This window comes from Rhinolophus sinicus, linkage group LG01, assembly GCF_036562045.2.
Source record: "Rhinolophus sinicus isolate RSC01 linkage group LG01, ASM3656204v1, whole genome shotgun sequence".
In the NCBI taxonomy this organism is placed as follows: domain Eukaryota; kingdom Metazoa; phylum Chordata; class Mammalia; order Chiroptera; family Rhinolophidae; genus Rhinolophus; species Rhinolophus sinicus.
In genome coordinates, this window is record NC_133751.1 from 54,825,510 (window position 1) to 54,842,288 (window position 16,779).

The window sequence follows — 16,779 nt, forward strand, 5'->3', positions numbered from 1 at the left end:
TAAAAAAAAGAAAGAGGAAGAAATCATCAAATTTTATTCATGAGGAATCGTCTTTGTACCTCTTTTGATCCAGCAACACTTCTGAAGGAATGAGTAGCATAGGAGGCTGCAGTGTGTTCTCCGACACCCTCATATCTTTACTAAGTCATGATTCAGTGGTCAGTCAAGATCAAAAGAGGCTGCTCAGAGAAAATATAAGGCTGCCCTTGCCATCTGTCTAACCGCTCCTTATGCTTATTTGATGAAAATCATCTGCTGACCCTCATTTTTTAAAAATCTGGTTCATAAATCTTTCACCAGCCAGGCTGAGACCTTCTCTGTACAATGTGGTATTCTGGGTTTCAACCATTGCTTATGGCTGTCCAGTTTGTCAGTGTCTTCCTAGAACAGTTTTAAGACTTTGATCCAAAGCAACGTCTTTGTAGGGTTACTGTATTTTACAGCTCTATGTTGAGTTACAACTAAAGGCTCAGACTGGAAGTATGATACTTGGGGTTCACGTAAACAATTAAGCAAATCTCAATCCATCTGACTCAGCAAAAGCCTGTGGCTGTGATTTTGTACCAGCAAAAGCCTGTGGCTATGATTTTGTACCAGAGGATTTATAATGAGGTAGTTTTGTGATACTTAATAATAGCTATATTTCATTGAGTGCTTAATATATGCCAGGTAGTATGGTAAATGCTTCCATATATTATCTCATTTAATCCTCAAAAGAACTCTATGAATAGATATTATTATTATTTCCATAATAATAATAAATGAGAAAATCTAGGGTTAAGGAGTTTAGGAACCTTGCCCAATATCTTCAGCTAGGAAGAGGACAAAAATCAAAACCAGAATTAGATTCACAAACTGCTCTTTTAAATTTCTGTCTTCTCTAAAGAAAAGCAGCCAGAATGTCAAAATATACCATTGAAGAAATAATGGTAAAGTTGAAGTAAACCATATTTCTTACATGAGTCTTCATATACTTAAGGATAGGAGTGTTTGAAGAACTTCATATAACATAATTGTAAAATGCAATGTACTTGTATAGTTTTGCCCTATCATTATAATTCTGAGACTTGATAATAATTTATAAGCAACATTTTAACTTAATACATTTCAGAAAGATTCTTTGGACCTTTTCCTTAAAATATCAACCTATAAGTTTTAACATAAAAATGTTGAGGGATGGAGAGCCAAAAATGAACAGAAATGAAACTTGCTGTTCCACTAAGCAAGGGAAATGTGTCAGCAGCAGAGGTCGGCAGGTCACAGAGTGAAACACGGGATTGCAGCATTTCCTCTGGCCACGGCAGGGTGCTTACAGGCATCCTTGCTTTGTACAGTCCATGTTGTCTGGAAAAGCTAGGAAATAATTGAAGCTTTGCAAGTAGAATTGTGCTTTAAAAGCCCTGGGAATCTAATTTTTAAAAGACAATTATATTATTTAATATATCACCTATCTTATATAATTTGTAACAGGCCTCCACAGTTTTCCCCAATCTTTTTTTCATGATTTATCATTCACTCTATCCTGTCCCCAACACTACCTGCTTCATGAGAGTAGGGCTGCTGTCTTGTCACTATTATACTCAGCACTTATACCAGTGTCCAGCATAACAAATACTTATTAGATGAATGAATTAACTAGTCGCTTAATTTTTTCCTAGTTGCTACATGTATATTATTGAATGACTCTCTACCTCTGCTTATACTATTCCATCAGCCTGGAATTATTTTCCAATATTTCGGTCCCATCCCTTCTGCAAGACCAAGTTCAAATGCCAACTCCCTTTTTCTGTATTCCCGCAGATTATATTTTTATATCTGGTGATAGTAGAGAGTATAAGCCTTGTCTTGTTCATTGATTCCTGGCCTATAACACCTAGTCAGAGCAATCCACATACAGAAGATATGATAGCAAAAGTAAATGTAGAATTTCATCTAAATTTTCACATGCATTGCCAGCTGTCAGCTTTTCCTAGGCTTCTGTTTGTGTCTATCTTCAAAAGCTAGTCTGTGAGGTCTTCATGAGGTCAGAAATTGTCGTTTTCCATGTCTAGTCCCAATGAAAAGGAATATGCATGACATAGATAAATGGTTACATCCAAACATGGATCTTTATATTAATTAACTAACTAGTATGGTTGTGGGCAGTGTTTCCTCTTTTAAACTGTGGCGTTCCCTCACAAGAATGCTACCCCATGACCCGTTATTCTAACATTCCTCAATAATCAGCAAGATACACATTTATTTCTAGATCCAATACCCAAGCACAAGAGAGTCTTAGAGTAGGTTGTCTATACCAATGGTTCTCAAAGTATCATCCTTCACTAGTAGCATCAGGACCCCCTGGAAACTTGCCAGAAATGCAAACTCTCGGGGCCACTAGGCCCACTGAATCAGAAAGTATGGGAGTGAAACCCCAAACTCTGCTTTTGAACAAGCACACAGATTATTATGATGCACACTGGGCAGAAAGTTGTCCTCGCTGCTCGGACATAAGCAATAGAATGTCTCCTGGACCTAATCAACAATGTCAACACTCCTATCACAACAGACAAGTTTTCTTTACTCAGGAAACTGGATTTCATTTTAGGCCAGACAATGGGAACAAATTCGTAGAGAACAAATCAGAAAGATCAGCGGATTAATCAATTGATGTCACTACTCTAATTCTTATAGTATGACAAACCAGTATGTCTTAAAAACTATCATTTTAAACCACATACCACAGCTGTGTGGCTTTCTGGTGGTTCCAACAGAGAAAAATGAGTGAACCGGAACTAGGAAAGGTGATGTAGACAACAAATGAGAGCAGGCAAGGCTCAGCAGTCCAAAGAAAAGTATGAAGAAATGGAATCAGTTCTAGATGAATCTCCGCTAGTGTCAAAGGAGGGAGGAGGGGAAATGATAGGGGCAGGAAGGAATATAGTGGTAAGAGTAAGAAAGACAGCAGCTTCCAGCATCAGGTAGGAATGTCGCCATGCATCGGATTGTCGCATGTGGTGGTGCAAAGGATACCAAGGGTGCATCTAGTTCTATGCAAAGGGGCTAACATCGTGGTAAGGAGTCAAAGGCAAGAATCCACCCCTACGTAGGAATGAGGAAGTAGTAAGCCTAAGGGTCAGATAACAACCACCAAAGCAGCAGGTGTTATTATCAAGTACTGATTTTATGTTTGGTTCTTTATATACAGAGGGTGCCAAAAATATATATATATACATTTTAAGAAAGGAAAGATGTATTAAAATTGTAATACTCAATATAGACCAATAACAAAAGATGAATAAAAGTCTCATTTGACTTCTGCAATTATAAGAGGTGCTCAAAATGGTTACCATCAGCATCCAGACACTTATGTTTACGGCGAACTACTGCTTGAGCAACGTTGACCAAAGTGTTGTACACATTTTTTTGGCACTCCCGGTATATTCTCTTTACTTGTCCCATTAATCTTAAAAGCACAATTGTACAAATGAGGATGCAAAGACACATAGATACTGCTTACCCAAGTCCTAAGTATTATCAAGTTTCTAGTTGTTTATGTGATTTCAAGTTTTGTAATCTTTCTACCATACAACTAAGCTTCCCAGATAGGACTGACAGCTATTCAAGGTGAGGTGAGAAAAGGAAATCGCAACTTCATGCTTACTTTCCTTAAGCCCCTGGGGTTGGAAGCCAACCTAAGGCACAGGCGAGCCATGGGATCTTTCTCAAACCCACCTGATAGCTGGCGGGAACCCACCTGATAGCTGGCTCTCACTGGGCCAGGGTTTGGGGGAGACTGAGCCTGTAGAGATCAAGCATCCCAAAGGATAATAAAATGTACATTAAATTTTAAGTATATGTACATAGCTGGATTCATTTTTCAGTAACTAAGGAAGGTTAACTGACTTGTCAGGTTTGGAAACAGTATACCTTAGATGTTCACTAGTGGCTAAGCTCAAAGATTCTGGTGCCGACCTGCCATTTACTAGCTGTGTGATCTGAGCAAATTACTTAATGTCTCTCTACCTGCGTTTTCTGCTCCCTAAAATAGGGATAACAACAGTGCCTGCCTCAGTGGATCGCTATAAGGATTAAATGAGTCAATATATGTAAAACACATTGTTTGGTATACAGTAAATGCTACATAAGCATTATTTCAAAAAACTCAGTTATCTCCTCAAATGTCCTTTCAATGTTTCACATGAATAAAGCATGAAACCACGAAGCATGAGAGATTTGCTTGAGTTCAGTTAAGTGGATTTGTTTAAAAGTTTATAACTGAACCTTATACCTATTGTACTATGCTTTATTTAAAAACTCTAATAAAATATTGATAAAAGATTTGAAAAAGAAAAACAATCCACTCATAATCCAATCATCATTATCCAAATATTGCCACTTTTTGCATATTACCATCTACTTTTTGTCCATGGACATACAAATTTCACATTATTGTAATCAATACATATATCCATCACTTTTTTATAATTACCACCATATCACAATATAATTATCATCATATTTGTGATTATAACTCATGTTCATAAACATGTTAAAGGCTGTTAAATAGTTCACCCCATCACTAAATTTTATTATTTGCACAATCAAGAAATTCAGCTTATTAACCATGAAAGCTTTGGATTTTGGAAAACTTTCATTTGGAAGCCAAAAAAAATAAGAAAAAAATGCTTCTTCTTTCTAAATGATCAGTAGCCAATCAAACATCAGAAAAGATGATTATTGGTTTTTAAATTGTTTGAAGACAATGAAGTACTGAGGGCAACTATTTTTGAATAATGTATTGCTAAGGATTGAGAACTAAAAGAAAATCAAAGCTCCTTTCTATAATGTCAGTAAAGCACTCAGCATTTGGACTCTTGACATTATTCTGTCTGTCTTGTCTGTTTTTAGGGGAGATATGTTACTGAGGGTTGGGAGAGAGAAGAAAATCAACTTCACATATAAGTGATGTATAAATAAACTAATCTTAATTGTAAAGAAGACACATGTGAGGGTAAAAAAAGTTACAAAATCATGATGAACAATCTGCTAAGCAAACATGCCACTGAGTTAGCCAAAGAAATAGGAGATACAAAGGCTCCAACCATAAATCATTACACAGAACATATCCACTGTCCTTATATAAAAACCTCACAAATGCCGGTTCTTGCCATCCTAGAGGTGAAAAACATGTTGCTTCTAATCACCCTTGTTTCCCAAGTGAAGAAACAAGGACAGAGAAAAGAATTGACCAGCTCAAACTCACACAGTGATTTGGAGCAGGAATCAGGATTCAAATCCAAATCTCTAGACTCTCAAGTCAGGGTCTTCTCCACAAGGCCACTGGAGCCAGCCATCAGTTCAGATATACTTGGGCTTCTACTGTGTTCACAGTCATGCAATCTCCAAAGTTCAGCCAAGTAGCAATTTCCCCCCAGTCTTAGTGTTTTCTGACTTGGAACCAAATTAACTGTTCAACCCAGTTCAATTGCTCAAACCAGTTACAGACCCAACAACTTCACTCACACGACTCATAGCATTAAAAAGCTAGTTCAAACCCCTACACTGACTGGGTTCTTAAAAATTAATGTGATGATTATGACCCCCCTGTTTTATTTTCTGGAGATGTCAAGTCTAAAGCGGATCAAGTAAAGGAAGAATACAAATGAGCTGAAAAGGCAGTTTCTTTGTAACAAAAAAGTAGAAATCAATAGGCAAATAGAGTTGTTTTTTTTTTTGTTGTTTTTTTTTTTGGAAAAGGTTAGGACACTAAGTTCCAGAGAGAAGAAGAAAGAGATTTTTCCCCAGGTTCCACACTTGATTAGAGGGGCTGCCTGAACCCAGGTTTTCTAGCTTATGGAAATATTAGTCTAATATTAGTTTTATTTTATCAGCACAGGCACCATGTTTTCTATGCCTCAGTGGATCCCCCAAGTATACAATCTCATAATGCCACCAGTATGTAGAACCCCAGTTTGCAAAGCTCGGCCTTAGAGCATCTAACACATAGTAGATACTCAATAAATGCTGCTTGTGAAATCAGTCAATCACTGTGTTTTAAAATTGCTTTGGTTGTCTCCCTCACCTCAGTATTCTTGAGGGTTTTGCTATATTTGCATTATCAGTTGGCTTTTTATACTGATGTTGATGCAAGGTCCGTAAGTAAAAAGTACCCGTATCACCTCATTTTAAATTATGTGTAGGCTTGCAAATAAAGTGACATTTACATGGCAACCTTTCTCTTGACACATAGCAAATATTTCTCCTTTACATTCCAGAAGAGAGAAAGAAGTGAACCAAATTCAATTTTAAATCACGCTGGAAATGTCGAAAATATTTTGAAATGAAAGAAGAACCTTTGGAGAAAACTGCTTAAAGAGTCTAATTTTAAACTCTCCAGATATAACAATCAGGATGAACATGCAGTAAATCTTGTGTACTTCTCTTATCTGTAGAGTCTCTAAGCCCAATTTCATATGTGAATGAGACTAAGGGCAAAACCATCCTGACATTGTTTCTTGAAGTCAGAAACATATCTAGATTTTCAGTTTCCAAAAAGCTGAAAAGCAATTTCCCAATTTGCCTCGTGCTAAGGTTTTGCTTGACCTGTTTGATGTTAGCAGTATTTGAGGATCTGAGAAAAAGCTCACTGTTTCACATGGGTAACAAGTATAGGAAAGAATGGGATAGGAACAGAGGGATAATTGGCAGGTTGTCATTGTTGCTTCCTCCTGCCTGCTCGTTAGGGGAATCTTTGATGTGTTTCGTCATCTTCTGAATGGCCTCTAAGAGCTTCTGGATATTTTTTCTGCAGTTTAGTCCCTTTGGGCTGCTTCTCTGGCCGATGGCCAGTCCACAAAAAGAGAGAAACAAAAAGCTAACCGCAGAATAGCAGCTTTCCTTTACTTCTTTCACAGAGTTTAAAGCCCCACTTTCAATTATCTGTCCTCTCTGAATCGCTGGTGGAAGGGTTTGTTTCAGGTAAAAAGATGGAGTGTGTGCTAAAGAAAAAAGAAAAGGTCTGTAGAGAGGCAACAGGTGTCCTTTGGGACTTCTGCCACGGTACCATCAGTTGCATCGCAGCCCCAAAATAGCATGGTCTGCCTGGGTGGGAGTTCCACATTCCCAAAGACAAGGAGACAGAAACTGCTTCAAAAAGTAACTGGAGAGAGGAGCAAACTAAATTTAGAACTATAGACATAGATCCTGGAAAAAATCCCACCATGCTCTGCATGCAAGGATGCTAATAAGGAGATGAGGATGAAAACGTTGGGGAAACAATGTGTCATCTTAGCCTCAGACACTCCCCATCTATTTTACATGTCTATTTTCTATCCCAAGCCTGTAGCACCGTAATTAGGTCTCTCTTCTATATGTGTACTTTCTTAACACTAAAGAAGATAATAAAAAAAAAAAAAAAAAAAAACAAGGCACAGGCACTTCGAGTTCCTTGGTGTCCCTGATTTGGGACATGGGCACATGTCACGGTTTCATAGTAACCACACTGGAGCTGGTCTATTGACTCATCATTGAGACTACATCCTAATCACCTGAGGTGCTTCTTAAACATCCGAGTCCCATGTACCACAGGGTGCCCAGTGATTCTGACATGCACCCCTGATTGAGAATCACTGTTGGTGGACAGATTTGACACAGTCTATATTTTAAACCCATCCAAGGTATAATGCTTGACCCAATGTACCTCCATCCCCAAACCCCCAAGATGTTATATAACTGCCTTGAAACTAAAGCTTGCAACATAGAGACAAATACAGGTATTCCAGCAGTTACTCTCTAAAATATAAAATAAGCTCAAAAGAGACCCCTTTTGGTAAATTCAAGCCTTTATGGAAGTCAATGGAGATGATTTGTTGAGTGTCTACGCAGTACGCTTGCTGCTAAAACTACAAAGATGGCAGAGGACCAAATTCTCTCCTCCAGGATCTCACAGTCTAGTGAAAAGACAAACACAGCTAATAATGATGAAAGGCTGTGATTCTAAAGAATTCAAAATGCTTTATTGGTATGAGTTTAATTTCATAATCGTGATATCATAGTACGAGGCTTGAGGAGAGGATAATAATTCTTATTTTACAGAAAAACAAAGATAAGATGAGTTGCCGAAGTCACTTAGGCTTTCTGAGCCTGTTTTATTAGCTATAAAATGAAGTTAAAATGTCTAATCACAGAATTTTAAGGGAGATAACATATATTAAAAGCCCTTTGAAAAAATACAAAGTGTCTCACGAAAGTTATTTATGGCTGTTTATATGTGACAAATCAGGAAACCAAATATTAACAAATCCAATATACCACTAGTGATCACTTCGGCACAACACACCATGCCCAGAAGAGTCCGTATGTCAGAAGCTTAAAGGCATAAAAGGACAGGGATAAGAGAATGACGGGAGATAACTAGAGGGTCCCCTCCAGACTCATTATTAATGCTAACAAGCCTCATAATGGCCACCTGACTCGGAGAACAGGTTACTAGGCAGGTAGCTAGTCAGTTGGAACAGCTTTTAGAGTAGCTACTTAGCTTCAGTTCAAATCCTCCCACACAACAATTTTGTTTAAAGAATCCAAAAGGGAAACAAAAGACAGGCATTATTGCTGTGGAATGTTAAGTGCCTCTGTGGTGGTCATTAAGTCCTACATGATTTTATATTCTAGCCTCTTGGGGAACCTACTAGGACTCTGAAAGATAAATGGAGAAAAGGCATGCAGTGTTAGAAATCCACAGCTCTTGAGTCTGATCATGCATCCCTAGACTGTAAGCTCCCTGAGGGCAACCAATGCACTATTTATATCTCTAGCCCCTACACTTAACAATGTGCCTGAAACAATGTGGCAACTCAGTAATGATATTGAATTAAATAAAAGGAATGTCCTGTAATATTTAAGGAAATATTTAAGGGTTGGGAGATAGAAAATCATATCCAAATCTATGTTAAAAGAGTTTCCTTCCTCAGAGAAGGAAAGTAATTTGTCTAATGGTGTTAACGCCGTTCGAGCTCGGATAAGAACAAGGATCTCTTATGTCCAATGCCTGTTCTATTACGTTATATTTTTACTGCATTGTATTTTACTTATCCCATCACAATGGCGTCAGTGTTTTAGTTCTCATTTTTAACTATAAAGTAGCTTTTCTTGAAATCACTTTCCACTTCACTAGACGAGTTACTATATAGACATTTCCTTTCTCTCCTACAGGGTGAACCATTCTGATTTCAGAGAAATGACTGTTTTATGCCTTAAATACATTAGCTCATCGCCCTGACTCGACTCTCATGGGTGGTGAGAAACCCAGAACAGAGTGGAATCTTCATCGGGCACATATGTGCAGTTCTCTATAGAGAAAACAGGTCAGGTTATTGTCTCCTTGTTCTGGAATCAAACTGATGTTTCTGTAGCCCTCCTGGTTGACAAATTATTTTGCCTCTCCCAATTTACAGTCTCCTGGATGCAAAAACATGACACGATAAAGTAATTAAGGCTATGTTATTCAATTCAACATACATAATCTGCACCCCTAGAGTATTCATTCACATAGATCAATGAAAATGTGTTCTCTGAGGCAGGCACCTGGGTAGCTGCAGGAATCTTATGCACACAAGAAGGTTAATCTATTACTGAAGATACGCGATTTCTAAGATGAGAGATTGCATCTTAGTTTTCTTTTATATTCTCGGAGCTAAGCACATTGGGAGCACAGCAGGTGCTCAAATAGACATTTGTTTAAATAAAAAGCACAAAAACTACAATGCTAATTGTAAAAAAAATACAATATGCAAGAGACAAACAAGTACTTAGATCATATAAAGTATGTCAATAAAATATTAATTAGCTATTGGAAGGTCAGGGAAGGTTTTATAGAGCAAGGGCCACATCAAATGAATCTCAAAAGAATTGAACAGAGACAGATAGCAATGGGAAAAGGGCAAAAGTATATTCGCTCTGTTAAAATGTACCTTGATTAAGAAGTCTAATATCATACTATTATTGCTAAATATCAGGACATTGTCAGGAGCTCAAAATCTACTGAGAAAATAAGCATTTAAACATAATCAGGAGTTAAAAGTAAATGGCTTATAGCAGAGCAGAAAGGATATTTTAAAGTGAGTCTGTTCTCTGATCTAATCATGAGGCAAGCAATTTATTTTGCGTTCATTTCTATTCTGTCCTAAAGCAACTAGAAGACCTATAACATGATTACATATCCAGGAGCTTCCGTATAGATTAGTGGGATTATATCAAATCTCTCCTGAAGTGTCTCAAGTGATGTCATTCTCACATACAATCAGTTCCCTAAGTTCTATACCAATGTTTCTTAAACTTTGTTATGTGTATAAATAACCAGAAGATCTTGTTGAACTGCAAATTTGACTCAGCAAGTCCAGGACAGGGCCTTAAGAGTCTGCATTTCTAACAAGTTCCCAAATGATGTTAACGCTGCTTTAATGCAGCTGTTAATGTGGTCTGTGGACCACACGTTAAGTAGCAAGAGCCTAGACCAGTGGTTAACTCTAGTTACCCATTAGCACCAACTGGGGAGCTTTCAAAAAATACCTATGCCCAGGTCACACTCCAAAACCAATTAAACCAGAATGTCTATAGATGTGGCCTAAGCATATTTATGCTTTAAAAGCTCCACAAGTGTTTCTAATATGCCAGCCTGATGTTGAGAACCTAGTTAGACAAAGAAAGATGTGATATAGTAGGGAGGAGGGAGAAATAAAGAGGAAGAGGGTAGGGGGGGATGGATGGATAGATAGATAGATAGATAGATAGATAGATAGATAGATAGATAGATAGATAGATAGATAGAACAAGCCTGTTTTCTCACTCTAAATCAATGCTTCTCAAATGTTAATATGCATAAAAATTACCTGGGGAGTTGTTAAAAATCAGATACTGATTCAATAGGCCAAAGATCAAGATACTGCAGTTCTAAAAAGCTAGTTTTTAAACTACATTTTGATTATCAAGAGCATACATCAGTGGTTCCCAAACATTGCTGCTTCTGGGATCTTTAAAAACTTTCTCTCTCTTCCACCCCAACATTCTGCTGAAATTGGTATGGGGCACAACCAGGCATGAAGATGTTCAAAAAGTATGCCAGACGAATCCAACGTGCAGCAAAGCCGGTGAACCACCGCAAGGCACAGATTCTGTCAAAGCTGTTCAGACTGTGCACCAACCCAAACCTTCGAGGCAATATTAATCACCCTGGGGCACAAAGATCACAGAACTTAGATCGTGAATTATGGCTAAGTCAGTTGATTTATTTTCCTCTTCTTTATCCTGGATGACAGCAAGTGAGGCAAAGCAATAAGTAATGAAGCAAACGAAAATTAATCTTATTTGTAAATAACTGAAGTTCAACTTGCTGGAGAAAGTCGGATAAGTGTGTTAAGAAAGATTTTCAAATGCTGGAGGTAATGTGAGTGTTGTTAAATGCTGGCAATAGGATTCAAGATTAATTGGGCCATTAGATTTTTTTTTCTAGGATAGAGAACCTCTTGAACCCTCAACTGAATCATGCCATAATACTCTTTGAATCTATATTAAAAGAGTTTCCAGTAGAAAAAAATAGTTATATGTACTTACATTTGAGACTGTCTTCCTAAAAATAGATTTGAATCGGTTGGGGAAACAAGTTTGTACATGACAGCATAAAGTATGAAAGATGCACTAATTTCAGTAGGGTACAGATACACTCCTCTCGATACACTCATTTTTCCTTCTATAATAAAAATTTCAGGTTAGCTACAACTTTTAGTTGTGTCATTTGCATCGACTTAGAAAATGAGACCAATGTTTAAAAATTTAGCTATTCTTAATGTAATCACTACCGGGCTAATTCAGCTTTGTAAAGGAAGTCCAAGAACTAACAAGCATAAGGGCTTTCATGTGTCTTTTGCCTGAGGCAATTATGGTACATCTGCAAACGACCACAATACTGACTTGGGGCAAAATTCTTCATTGTGTTTTGGTCAGTGCTGTGATTCATGCCTGTATCACTGTTATCTAGATAGGCATAGAAGTTCTGGCCCGATTCTTCTCAAATGTATTTCTCAGATTCGTTCTGCTTTCAAAACTCCCAAGACTGTCAGAATGGCTAGAACTCTACTTCTATCAATCTGAGATATAAACCACCTGGAACTTTGAGTGACATGTGGTATATTTTATGGGCGATGGATGGAAATAAAAATATATTGCTAAGAGATACATCCTCTTTAAGATGGACCAGAAATTAGTGCATAAATTGGAGGCAAAACTGTTACAAGAATCCTTGCCAAAAAAACAAATAGCAGGTGTCATCTAAGCACAAAAAAAAACAAAACTTGTTTTATAGGAAAATGATACTCTCTCTGTCAGTCATTAATTTTATGTTCCAGAAATACTTAATCAACTAGAATATCACAGACCTCTATAAGCTAAGATTGGCATCTCATTTTAAAATGGATTCTACAATAGAGTTAATAGATATTGCTTCGTATATTTATAGACATGTATTTTCTCAGATATGTACATCATTGTTAGTTATAAAAATGCCCATCAGGGAATCATAAGAGTAATTTATTTAAACTGAAAATTGTCAGCTAGTCTGAATCCATGTCGATTCAGTTCTTTTCGTACTCAAAACGCTTGCCTAGGTTCAAATACTTTACTAATTAAATACTTAAAATATCTTATTGAATATATGCCTGTTATCATTCAATATTCCATTTTATTAATCAGCCCAAAATAGGTAACCCACCACCACTCCTTGATCCTGAGAACATTACCACAATGACTGACATTTCTGGTTTAAAAATAAAACCTTGTTTCAAATATAGCTTCTCCGAGTTCTGGGTAATGAATATAGTTTCATAAAAGTTGACATCATTTCTTCTGATTTCACCAGAATTAAATACATCCAATATTCCTACTGGCTATATGACCACATCACTCAAGGCTCTTGCAACCTGGGGGGCATTTAAGAAAGAGGAAGAGGAGGAGGAAGAAGAGACCTGCATAGATGGAGTTATTAAACCCAAAAGATATCCAATGCTACAATTTTAATAGCCATTTTGTTTGTGTTAACTATGCCATCAGAAGTTCATTTTTACAATTCATTTGCCAGTTAGTCTATGTACATTATACAGAATTGCTTAGGAGGAGAATATTAATATATACACGTCCAGAACTAGTAAATGCATCATGCTTGAGAGCCGAGCAGTACTCCGATACACTGTTCTTCTTAGAGGTCAGTTCTAACGCACACTGTTTCAAATAGACCCAATTTCTCTGCTGATATATATTGAAAATGCAGTAGGATGTGGTCATACACACCCAGAAATACCATCTTCATGGGGTGGGGGTGGAGAAACCCAAACATTTTTTATAGCAATGCATTGTTGGATAGCAGATAGAAACGTGCCTGTCAGCAATCGCAAAGCAAATGAAATATATTTATTTGAGCTCATCCATTCTACAGAAAAGAAATTGCCTTACCCACACATCTCTCTTCCCCCACCATCTAAAGACTCTCCTCCCCACCCCAAAAGGAAAAATAAAAACAACTCATCACACTTCACTACGCAACTGATGGAGTATTAAACACTGTCTTCTAAGCTGTGGGAGTTAAAAAGAAGTCGCCTTCCTGCCACACTTCCCCGGTGCTGCAACGGACATAGCATCTCCTCCTATCGACCTAGTATGATGCTCGCTCCCCAAACACTGCAGTCCCCTAGCTGAGGACTGCCTTGGCCACACGCACATGCAATGGGAAGTCCCCCGAAGGGGGTAGCCACATACCTTTGCTCTCCATTTCGGTCCCTTTCGAGTGCTGGGAAGTTCAATGGAAGTTGGCCGGAAGATGTGGGCCCGCTTCAGATTCCCAAATCTGGGAAGCCAATCTGATGATTTCGCCCGTACTTCCTTCCTTCCCCTCAGGCTTCCTGAAAGATGGGATTTCTTAAACCCTGAAGCTGCAATCAGCCACCAAAGGACACTTAGCTGCAGCAGCAGTAGGTTGCCTCTACAGGGAATGGATTACGACGCACATCTGGCATTGAAATGCATGCACAGTGCCCGCTCAGATTTTTTTTCTTTTTTTTTTTTTACCTGAGTCCGGAAGCTGCAAGCAGGAGCTGTCCTCGGAGCGTGGTGCTGCAGGTGTAGTGACAGATCATCCCACTTTGCTCTCTGGATGTACAGATTTGCATGGGCGCCGGCACGCATGCGCAAAGCGCTCCCCCCGCCCCTTTTCACCGCCTCCCTATCCCTCGCTCCCCCCCACCCTTTCCTTCTTTCCCCAATACGGTCCTCAGTTATCCTCGCTGAAGAGCCGTAGCCTTCGGTGACAGGGAAGCGCTGCTAAAAATAAACTCCGGACTGGATTTCCTTCGCAAACTGGAAAATGGATTGGATTGGGATTGTGCATTAATCCCATATAATTTTCCAGAATGTATTACAGAAATCTTAGAGGAGACTACGGTCCCTGACCTGGGTACCGTTTGATTCAGAAAGCAGAAGACAAGGAAAACGAGGGGATTTAAGAGTCCTATTTAATTTAATTTGGGTTTCTCTTCCTAGCTGCTGCAGTAACTTTTCAGATGTATGCTTTTCCCTTAGCCACTCACTTCCCCCAATGTCTTTATATTTCTCTTTGCATTCTTGTGTTTGTTCTGTTTTGGGTTTTCAGATATGGGTGGGAGTAGTCCTGGAGCTACCAAAGGTTAATATTCTCCCACTTCTTTTGCTACTCAGACTTGAGTTTTCTTGTGTCCCAGACATCCCTTTAGCTTCTACCCTAAAACTTCCATGAACAGGCTCCAAGGCTTGGAAAGTTTTCCAACCAAAACCTCTGAGGACACTTTGAGGTTCTTTATAGCTTCTTTCCTACAATAAACCAAGAAGTAGAGTCCCGAAATGCGGGAAGGCACCTTATTGAGAATAAGTACTTTAAAACTGTATACATAAGCATTTTTATGAAGGTTCAGAAGAAGAGGGTTTTTCGTGTAAAAGGCTCTAGGGAAGGGTGCAAAGCCAAAAATCCCTTGCAATACGACTTTCATATCAAAGTATTTTTAAAACCCACACTATGTGTAACTTATCTGCAAAATGTGTAATATGGAAAAAAAATGTGTATCTACTACCTTTTTTCTTTCAGTAATCCAAATCCACTTGAGAGAATATTATCTATTGAAAATAAAAGTCTTATTCTCAAGCATAAAAACAACTCTAGAAAACTCTGTTATCTGGAATGGCTAGGAGAGAGGCATGCAGATTAATCACACACCCCAGGTTACACAAAGATCCCTCCACAGTAGATTTCTAATCCCAATGTTCAAAACATTGAAATACAATAAAAGGTACTCTGAACAAGAAACCTCAGGCTGACTATAATTCAATCTTCTGGTGATTCAGAAGGCATCCTGGGATTTTCTGATGCCTGAAGGCCTTGATTACAAATATTAATCATGACGATTCAGCCAGACTTGGACATTTATTAGCAGAGGACTCCTGTTGATGAACTGCTTGGTTAAGCAAAGCCTGCCTCCACGCAGCACTGAGGAATTAAAACAGTGGCATGTGGGATTACACAGGACACAACCTTTAGGCTCTGCAATTGCATGGCCCAAGTAAATATTTGGAAGAAAACCCACAAAACTCAGGATTTCTTTAGAATTTTATAGGTTTAGGAAATAGGCTAAAGTTGAGAGTTGTTCCTTAAGAACAATAGTCTATTGCATCGGAATAAATAACTTTTGCTCCTAACACTGCACCATATTACATGTTCTTTCCCTCTGAAAAGTTTTAGAAAAGGAGATACCTTTAGAGTCCATCTATATACATACCCTTAATATTTATTATTTTACAGATAAGAGGCAGGGAGGATACTTGACTTGATAAGAGTCACATAGTGGAACAAAACCGGCTCAGAACCTAAGGGTCCTGCCTCACAGGCAGAGGCAAGCCATCTGCTCCAGGATGATTTCTTATGTCAGCACCTCCCATTTTATCTACAGTGAACAAGCACAGGGAGAGTCTCCTAGTTCATGAATATTTATTATTTTATTCATAATTTTAACATCCCAAATGATTTATTAAATAGAAAATAAATCAAATGTAATACAAAATCTGTGGTCTGACATTTAAGACCTTTCCATTATCTGGATCCAAACTACCTTTCAAGTCTTCTCCAAGCTTAACTCTTAGACAACATTTGCCATATTCTAAACAAATCTCCAGATTTTCCTTTTCCATACCTTTACTTACATAGTCATCCTTGGAATATCTTCACCTCCTGACACTGCTAACACAAATGTCTACATATCCAAATCTTGTATTTTTCTCAATTCAACTAAAATTCCATCTCACTTCTGTAATCTTCCCTGATCTTTTCAATCTGAAAATGTTCTCTATTAAAAACAGCAATACTGCTATATCTTTACCTCCCTTATATCACCTATTACTTTTATATTTTGTATTATAATTATTTTTGTGCATATCTCATTCCTGTTCCCCATCCTTACTAAAATATGGGTTCCTGATTCATCTTTGTGGTATATAGAATGTCTTGAATGTAGGAAACAACAATACTTAATCAATTAATAATATTTAGTATACATGTTTTTGTGTATATGACATTCACTACAGGTACTACGATAGCTAATAATGATGAGAATAATACTGAGCTGACACTTCTAAGAGCTTACTATGTACCAGGCACTATTATAAGGATTCCAAATGTTTTAATTAATTTTATTTTCATAAAATTCTATGAGGTTAGTACTACTATTATCTGTA

The 16,779-nt window shown here is 37.9% G+C and overlaps 1 protein-coding gene across 1 annotated transcript in view; it reads right to left on the minus strand.

Moving 5' to 3' along the window:
- The window catches only part of FGF12 (fibroblast growth factor 12), a 519,345-nt gene extending 505,120 nt beyond the window's left edge, over window positions 1-14,225 (minus strand). The window contains exons 1-2 of the mRNA XM_019723113.2: window positions 14,092-14,225; window positions 13,783-13,925 (exon numbers count right to left, since the gene is read on the minus strand). Coding sequence (XP_019578672.1) covers window positions 13,783-13,795 — 13 coding nt within the window. The 5' untranslated portion in view covers window positions 13,796-13,925; window positions 14,092-14,225. The remainder of the gene's footprint in view (window positions 1-13,782; window positions 13,926-14,091) is intronic.
- Between the last annotated feature and the right edge of the window lie 2,554 nt (window positions 14,226-16,779).